Here is an 8,784-nt window from a genome sequence, read left to right on the forward strand (position 1 = left end):
TTTAATATTAATTGATATTTATCTTTAGAGCGTGTGTGTATATGAGAATTCGCATTTTAAAGACATATATTAATTTAATAAATAAAAAATTTAAGTTGTTCAATCCAATTTAGAAAAGAAAAAAACAATTATCCTTTGATCATTATGAAATTCTGTGCAGTATTTTCCTTCTGTTCAAAATTCAACAGTTCATGCCATGATGCCACATTGCAGCTAATAATTATTGTCTCATGCACTTGAAAGGCCATGATGATAAAAGCTTGCACAAATTACTTGATGCAAAACATGGATTAAAGAAGGAATCTCCTAGGTACTAAGGTTAAAGTGAACCTAAGCCACATGCAGAGAACCTTAAAAGATGGAAGCAAAGGGAGTATATTGTATCAGAATATTCAATATGCATCACATCATACACGTAAGTTATGCCCTATTAAGGTGCCTCATCTACTCGGATTGTCTGAGCACCTACTCAAATAAGTGGGCTTTGTTGAGAGCTTCTCACAATTGCTTCCCCAATTATGAGGGTAGACAATTGAAAGGATCCCAATTCTACCAAAAAAATAGAAGAGAAAATTCACTTTATACCCCCTGAAGTTTGAGGTGCTTTTCAGTTTGAACCCCAATATTTAAAAATTTGCAATATACCCCCCTAATGTTTCAAAAAATTTCAATTAACACCCTCCGTTAATAATTGTCTGTCTAATCTTCAATTAGTGAACAGCAGGCTCAACAGGCATGCACACACACTTTATAGTTTATAGTAACAGTGACGAACAAAGCAAAGTAAGGTCCATGCTCATCTAAATAGCATGTTTTTATTCTCTGCATTATCTGAACAATCCTCAGACAAAAGTTATTAAAGCATTATTTAGATTTACTTTCATCATAATATACGAAGTAGCTTGACAATCATGTTGTCTCTTTACATATTGGTTCTTTGACAACCAGAAAATCAAAGGCCAATGATTGTAATCAGGTGAAAATCTTCTTCCACCCAAGCCTTCAAGAAGAACCCTGCAAACGAGTTTTGATCCACGATTCCAGGTACTGCAGCTCCTCATGGCTTATTGAATGGCCAAGACCAGGATAAGCCTGACAAATCAAAATTTTTTAGGAAGAGGACATTCAAAAAAGTACTGAAATATTTGGATATTGTCAAATTATCGGTTATCTCAAAGGTAAATTTAATCATTTAATTAAACACTTTAACACTTTCCATCACGTGTGAGCTTAAACTCTTTCTCAACAAAGTTCGAACTCAAGACTTTCGTTTTGATACCATATCAAATCATCAATTATCCCAAAAGCTTAAGCTGAATTCGATTATTTAATTAATATTTTAACAGATATATTACCTTAAACTCGCAGCTTAAACCAGCTCGTTCAAGGAAAGGGGGACCAGCTTGTCCAGCTTCAAACAATACAGTTCTGTCAGCCATCCCATGGGACCACAAAATTGGTGTCTGCGCAACGTTCAGGTTCAGAAACAAAACATATGCAAGTTGAAGAGTTGCAAGAAAATTTACAGAGAAATAATACAAATTTGCCTCCTCAACCTTTTCAACTCAAGGTTTTACACCCGAAAAGATCAGAATATTTGACAATGCTAGTGAAGCCTATTAGTAGATAGAGAAATGCTACACATTCCAAAATTTCTTCCCAAAAGTTGGTTCCCAAATAATGTGTCACCATCTCATGAGTTGGTGACACACTTCCCAAAATAATAAATCTCATGAGATGGTGATTCATCATTTGGGAACTAGCTTTTGGAAAGAAAATTTGGGATGTGTAGCACTTCTCTAGTAGATATGACTAGGTGATCCTAAAGCACGTTCCCACATACAAGTATACATACAAACCTATGAATATGGAAAGGAGATTATCCGTGGGACTTTAACAGTTAGATAAATTAGCAAATATATTGGCTCATTCTAACAAGATCTTTTCCTTGGACTAGAAGGTACTTAGAAATGATATACAGATCCTCCGACCTGAGTAATCTCTTGGAAGCATCTGGCATTGAACTGTGTCTGAAGAGTAGTTATTGTCAGTCATTAGAACTAGATGCATACAACTTGTTTTAGTCAGAGACTTTCAAGCCATCTATCACCACTTAAATGGAACCTATCACCAAATTAAATCTATGCGACTATTGGTGACACAATATGAAAACTTGTACATGAGAAATTATTCTCATTACAAGTAGCAAGATTACGCTTCTTACCATCTGACATGGCATCACTGAACCTGCACACAAGGAGTACTAGTTCATTTGAACAAAAAATAGAAAAAAACAAATTCCATAACTAGTTTAGGAGATAAATATGTCAAGATGGAGGCTGTAGTGAGTAATGAATACATGTATGTCACCACCATCACAATGGTCGACTGTCCATCTACAAATGTTTATTAAGATCTTTATTTCATATTCATAGAATGGCAAGTCAAGAAAATATAGTGAAAGAAAAAAAAAAATGGAAAACCAGATTTATGGTCCAAAAATTTATAAAGTAAAAATAAAGTTTGTAAACTAAAACTGGAAATCATAGTATTTTTGAAGAAAGTACCCTCTTTGCATTTGATGAAATTTGTTCTATTATAGATGTATTAAAAGGAAGCCATCCGCTGAAGACAGCACCTCCTCCTAGAGTTTTTGGGTACAGCAGAACACTTGCCAAGGTCAAGGCACCTGCAAAAGAATTGTTAAAATTTTCAAATTACCAGCACTAATGAAAATCAATGAATGCAAAGATGTTTTGCTGTGCGTGTTGATTTTTTTTTTTTTTTTGGGGGGGGGTGTATTGAAGAGGGAGGGAGAGCGAAAGAGAAACCTCCTTGACTGAATCCACACACAAATACATTATTGGGATCTGTGCCAGCAGCTATTTCCTTGTCTATCATTGCATGCACATTCTGAACTGCTTTAAGCACACTACTTTCATCTTTTGGAGAATCCTGAATGTTAGCAGAATAATCTTCAATAAGTGCTCAACAAATCAGCATCATCAACTAGTATGGTATTAAAGTAAATTCACAACCCCTCTGGAAGATTCCTTATGCACTTACTACATCACTTTTAACTGTCCAAGAGTAACTGACAAATTCCAAAGACATCGACCAATGGTAATCCATAAAAGGTTCAAATGGAGATGTATCCCGATAAACTGTAAAGCTAGCCAAACTCAGTTTTCTGAATAAAATGTATCTACTAGACAACACAGTTATCCTTCTCACTGGTTGCCTATTCCTCTTAATACACAAAAAGTCACATAATACTTGAGATGGTGTCAGAAACCTACAAAAACCTTGTGATCCTCAAAAGAGTGGACCTTAAGGTCAACCATATTTAGACAAGGAGATGAATTTTGCACCACATGCATGGGTATGGTGCATGTAAACTATACCAACAGAGATTTTTGGCGCTCAAGTTAAAAGAGGAAAAGAGTTAACGATCAGGTAAATACTAGTAAAGGCCAATAATGCAATCAAACATCAATGGTATGATTATAACAGAATCTCCAAAATTTCATATTTTCAATGTTTTTCTAACCCACTACACAATAATGTACCAGAAGATTATGGCATCTCTAAGTCAGAAGGTTGAGCTCTAAGGCAGAAGGTTGAGTGAATCAGATGTGTTGGCTGAGCCCTAATCCTATTAAGGCCCTTAGACCATTTGAGGATGCATAAATGAATGCCAAGTCAAATTGACTAATGCCTATCAGATGAGCTTATCATTTACAAGAGTCTGTGCATTAAAAGTGACCAATTACCATATGTATAATAAAAACGTAAATCGCAACCCATTGAACAGAATTCTACTTCACACAAGAATCAACAATCAAATCCCTTATCAGCACCAAAAAAAGTCGATTTTAATGTTCAATTCAATTTTATATACAAACATCCCTTTTTTTTAAAAAAAGAGGGAAGCATAACTTACAGCTGTCACAGGAATCTCGTGAATGTCAAACCATGAAGGCATCACAGAACCATCTACAAAGAGAAGCAAAGACAGCAAGGCATTAGATGAAGAGAAGTTTTAAAACATCTTCATCAGAATGAGAAAATCTTTAACTTGTTATAGTCGATGTTGAGGAATGCCCACTAGTGTGAGGTTATTTTCTCAAGACAAGAAGCATCCCCGAAATTTATTCGAAAGCCTGTTTATTAACACACAGAGCAAGGAAGTGCTTCCAATGATATCACCGGAGCAAATTGACGGGAATAATCAGTCATGAAAAAAAAAATACTTCAATAAGATAAAATACCAGGGTGGCTGGACATCCCACAGTCTTGAAATGAGTATTTCAAGACTATATGGAAACTTAATGGTTTAAGACAATTCTCTGAATATTTGGTACAATTTATTTTCAATTATGTCCGTTTAATTCATAGACCAAAAGGGCATTTTATGGTTTCCAGGGATGACCTTGTATTTGCTACTCTACTTTGTTGTGAAAATTTTGCAACTAAGATTGCCAAATTGTGAGGTAACATGCCAGGCAAAACACCATGAAAAAATAAAAAATAAAAAATAAAAAAAATAAGGAAAAACATTATTGATACCCATGGGCCATCAAAACCAACCCAAGAAGATGAAACACACAACCACTTTATTAAGGTGATGAAAATTATACATGTAAGAGTTGAGACCGATAAGCATTAGCAGGCGGGATAGTCTATCCCGCTTGAAATGAAATAGTTAGTCTGAATAAAATTCTATCTCTATTTCTATTATGCAACATCAGAAGTTCATCATGATTGCACATTTTAAGAATCCAATGACCATTAACAAACCAAATGAATATGCTATCAGTATTTACAAAATTTTTTAGGTCTGCAACCAAAAGAGCATGAAAGGAAGAATGTGTATAATTTATAAACAAGTACCACCAAGTATCATAGTTTTGAAACACGCATGTACTGTAGCCTTACATCAGTTTCTTTCACATAACTAGCATTGACTGTCTAGTTCAATGTAGTACGGAATTTTTCTACTCTGTATAAGTGAGGAAAGTCATGTATTGAAAATCATGATGCCTCATGTTTCCACCTGACAAAAAAGAACTTGACGCTCCCTTTGTGGAATCCTTCAAAATAATATTCCCAAAAACTGGACTACGAAATTAATTGTTTTGAAAAAGTGGTCACATTAGAATTGTATATTATCTACTTGATCCCTCATCTACTCAACTAGATTTCCAATTGTTCAAACCAATATTTGTCACTGCAAAAATATCCTACAGTATATCATATCATGCACTGTTTGGTTTAGACAAATTGACTAGCAACTGATTGTTTGGAGTTCTACTAAAACCAGTTCAGCTTTCAGTATGATTCAAGGGTCCAGCAAGGAAAGGTAGATCAGATCCACCTAACAAATGTAACTTATAGCCCCAGAGAAGTATTTGGTTGAAACAAAACAAACGCGATTATAATGTTAAAACCCATATACATTCTACTCTGTAGCCCATGCCAGACTATTTCACAAATAGCCTAAGTTATCGGTAACGAAAAAATGCCATAAACAGCATATTACACACAAAAACCAAAGCCAAACCCCACAAGAATTTACTCTCCAAATCCATGACAAAAAGCATATAAAACCCTCAATTCCACAAAACAGAAAATACCCATGTGAGAAATTACAGTAAATCACCAAACCAGATTCACAAACTCAGTCAGACACATACCAGAAAGCAAAACCTACAGAAAGCCATAACAGAAAACTTAATTGTAAATACTCAAGGTATAGACTTTACAGTTGCAGGTGACTGGATTGGAAGGAGCAGAAGGGAAGGACCAAACAGTGTTCCTGAACTCAGGGGAACTGAAGAGGGTCTTGATGGGTTCGTTGGCAGGGCCCGAGTCCCCCAGCACATGCAGCCACAGAACAAAGCTCCGAGCCATTGGGTCTGGTTTTGAAGAGGGTTGGTTTGGCTGCGAGAGTAGTATGAACAGAATGGTGCCAATCAGGGTGATTCCAATCACAGCAATGGGCTTTGCTAATAGCTTAAGCTTCATCGCCGGTCGTCCATGGTCTACCTTTTCAAGTTTTTCCCAAAATTGGGGAAACAGGTGTGAAAAGACCTCTTTGCTCCTTTCTAAAGAGTAGCGACGGACGACAGTGATACCGTCGTCGTTACTGGGCCCAAACGTCTGTCGTACGTCAAACAAGGCCACACAAATACATGAAGCGGCAGTCGCAGCAATGTTTTTACGTCATATTCAATATTAAAATTTGCATGTCTATATTGTTTGGTCATGTTCAGATAGAATAGTTATAATTGATCTTTTCAACTTACCATGTTCGATTAAAAACAAAAGAAAAGAGTACAATCATCACTTAACAATGGAAAGATATTTCAAAAAGTTAAAAATTAACAAATAAAACTTACTGATTTGTAATTATCCAATGAAAATAACTCTTTTACAATTTGTTAAACGATGTTAATTTGTAATTGAAGTCACATAAATCACAAATGTCTTTACAGCCTTCAATCATATGTTTATATTTATACATACAGCAAATTGCAAAAGAGTTGTAAATAAGTTGTAAGTTTAGATTTTAATTTTTTTTTCTTTTTCTTTTTGACGTGGCAGCCCATAATTAATGAAATAATTGAGCAAAAATTATGATTTGACAATTTATTTGGGGTAAATGATTGGGCACTACAACTTGAGTAATGCTACATTCTAAATTTTTACTACAAAATAATTTACAAACTCATATGGTAATTTATAAATAGTGAAATAATTAAGAGAAATTTATAAGCCAAGTTTTTCCTGTGCTAACAGTATATTTGGGATTATATTTGAGAAATAGAGCTTTTAACTCAAAAATCGCTTTTTGGCATAAGCTTTATTTTTAAATTTTTACCAAAAGTGCGTTTTTGCTATTTTTATAATAAAAAGGCAAAAAAAAAAAATACTTTTGAAATTTTTTTTTCAAACATATTAGCTTTTTTTTAGCACAACTTTTTAAGTTCTAAAAATATTTTTTAATGTCTCTAACGCAATCTCAATTTAGTTCTAAGCTCCCAAGACATGAAGCAGGCATGCATCGTTTTATTAGTACTACAACACCATGGCTTTTTGCCCCGACAGGCTTCGTCATTAATTACTTAACATCTTGTCATGCAAGAAATTTATATATGCACTTGTTTGTCAAGCAGCCATGCATATACTGGAGCACTACTCAGAACACACCCTTTTTTTTATTATTATTATTTAATAATGGGACAAGGGTTATAGTGGAGAAAACAAACAAAATGAGGTGGGCTCCCTAATGACAAAACCTAAACAAAAAATGCAATACAGAGAATAAATACACACTTACACAGAGCTGGGATAAATGGTAAAAAGATATATAAAAATGGAAAAACTTTCTCCAATTTATTTAATGAAAATGAATATCAAAGCATCGTCAACGTAATAATAATCAAAGTAGTCTTTCTTTTTAAGTACGCGCTGCCATGGATGGTGGTGGTGAACCCCTGCACCTCAGGCCTTTTTCATAACCCCTTTCGAAAGGGTTGGCCGGTGGAGGCAGACAGCTCGGATTACCTTTACAAGGGTTTACCATGCCGCTTCTAATAGGCCCATATCCAATACTTTTACCTTCAACAAACACAACTGAGCAAACCAAGAGAGCGACAAGGCATATAACCAATATTGCTTTAGATGTTGCCATGTCTTTGTAGAAATACTACGTCGTACTTTATGTCTTTGAAGCAAATGATGTGTTGCTAGACGAACTTTCACAATGAGGCCTATAAATAAGAAGAGGTGAAGGAGTTATCCATGACCTTTTCGAACCATTATCAGCCTCCCAAATTCTCAACATCCATCTCCCTCTTTCCATTAGAAATGACAAATTAATTTGGGCTCCTTCCCCCACAGCAAAGTTCTCTGTCAAATCAGCCCATGAATTGCTTATTCATTCACAAAATTCCAGAATTCCTCCCCTAGACAATGATGATTGGAACCTTCTTTGGAGCTTAAAACTACAACATAGACACAAGCACTTCCTATGGAAACTGAGCTGGAGTGCCCTTTATGTTAGAGAAAACATTGGGAGATTTGTCTCTCATTCAGATCCGGAGGTGTGAGAATGCCCTCTCTGCCATAGTAATGTGGAATCTCAATACCATCTTTTCTTGGATTGTCCCTTTGCCAAGATTATTTGGAGAAACCAAAAATGGCCCTTGGATACTACTGCCTTTAGCAATATTTCTATTCCCTCTTGGATTAGAATTTTGCTTAGGCCACACTCTATGCTTGGCATCCCCTTTGAGGAAGTTTTTGAATTCCAATTGACTACAGTAATTGTTCTAGACCAGATTTGGTTTGCCCGTAACCAATTGATTCACAAAAATATCACTCCGATTATCTCCAACACTTTGAAGTCCATCACTAATGTCATCCAGACGCATCTCCAGGCTTGGAAAACATCTTCATTTGTTCAATCTATTTGGCATCCTCCTCCTACAGGTTCTATGAAGATTAACTTTGATGTTGCTACTAATGCTTATTTTTCAGTCACTGCTACTGTCCTAAGCAACTCTTCAGGTGACATCATCTCAGCATTCACCAAAAAAATGCTTTCCACTGACGTGAACAAGGGAGAATCCATGGCTGCTCTTACAGGGATTAATCTTGCTATCTTACAAGGCTGCAACAATTTGTTGATTGAGGGTGACTCTTTGGTTTCCATCTTAGCTATTAACAATTAGAATCTCTTCACCGAATGGACCATAGCTCCAATCATCGCTGACATTC

The 8,784-nt window shown here is 35.5% G+C and overlaps 1 protein-coding gene across 1 annotated transcript; it reads right to left on the bottom strand.

Annotated features, from left to right (window-relative positions):
* Positions 1-726: 726 nt before the first annotated feature.
* LOC132173018 (probable carboxylesterase SOBER1-like) lies at positions 727-6,121 on the bottom strand. Its single transcript, XM_059584581.1, has 6 exons — positions 5,766-6,121; positions 3,944-3,996; positions 2,832-2,955; positions 2,568-2,689; positions 1,356-1,463; positions 727-1,092 (listed from the first exon to the last, which is right to left on the bottom strand). Exons 1-6 carry the CDS (start codon positions 6,025-6,027, stop codon positions 1,003-1,005), a joined length of 759 nt encoding a protein of 252 aa, XP_059440564.1. The 5' UTR covers positions 6,028-6,121; the 3' UTR covers positions 727-1,002.
* Positions 6,122-8,784: the final 2,663 nt, after the last annotated feature.

This window comes from Corylus avellana, chromosome ca2, assembly GCF_901000735.1.
Source record: "Corylus avellana chromosome ca2, CavTom2PMs-1.0".
Taxonomy (NCBI): domain Eukaryota; kingdom Viridiplantae; phylum Streptophyta; class Magnoliopsida; order Fagales; family Betulaceae; genus Corylus; species Corylus avellana.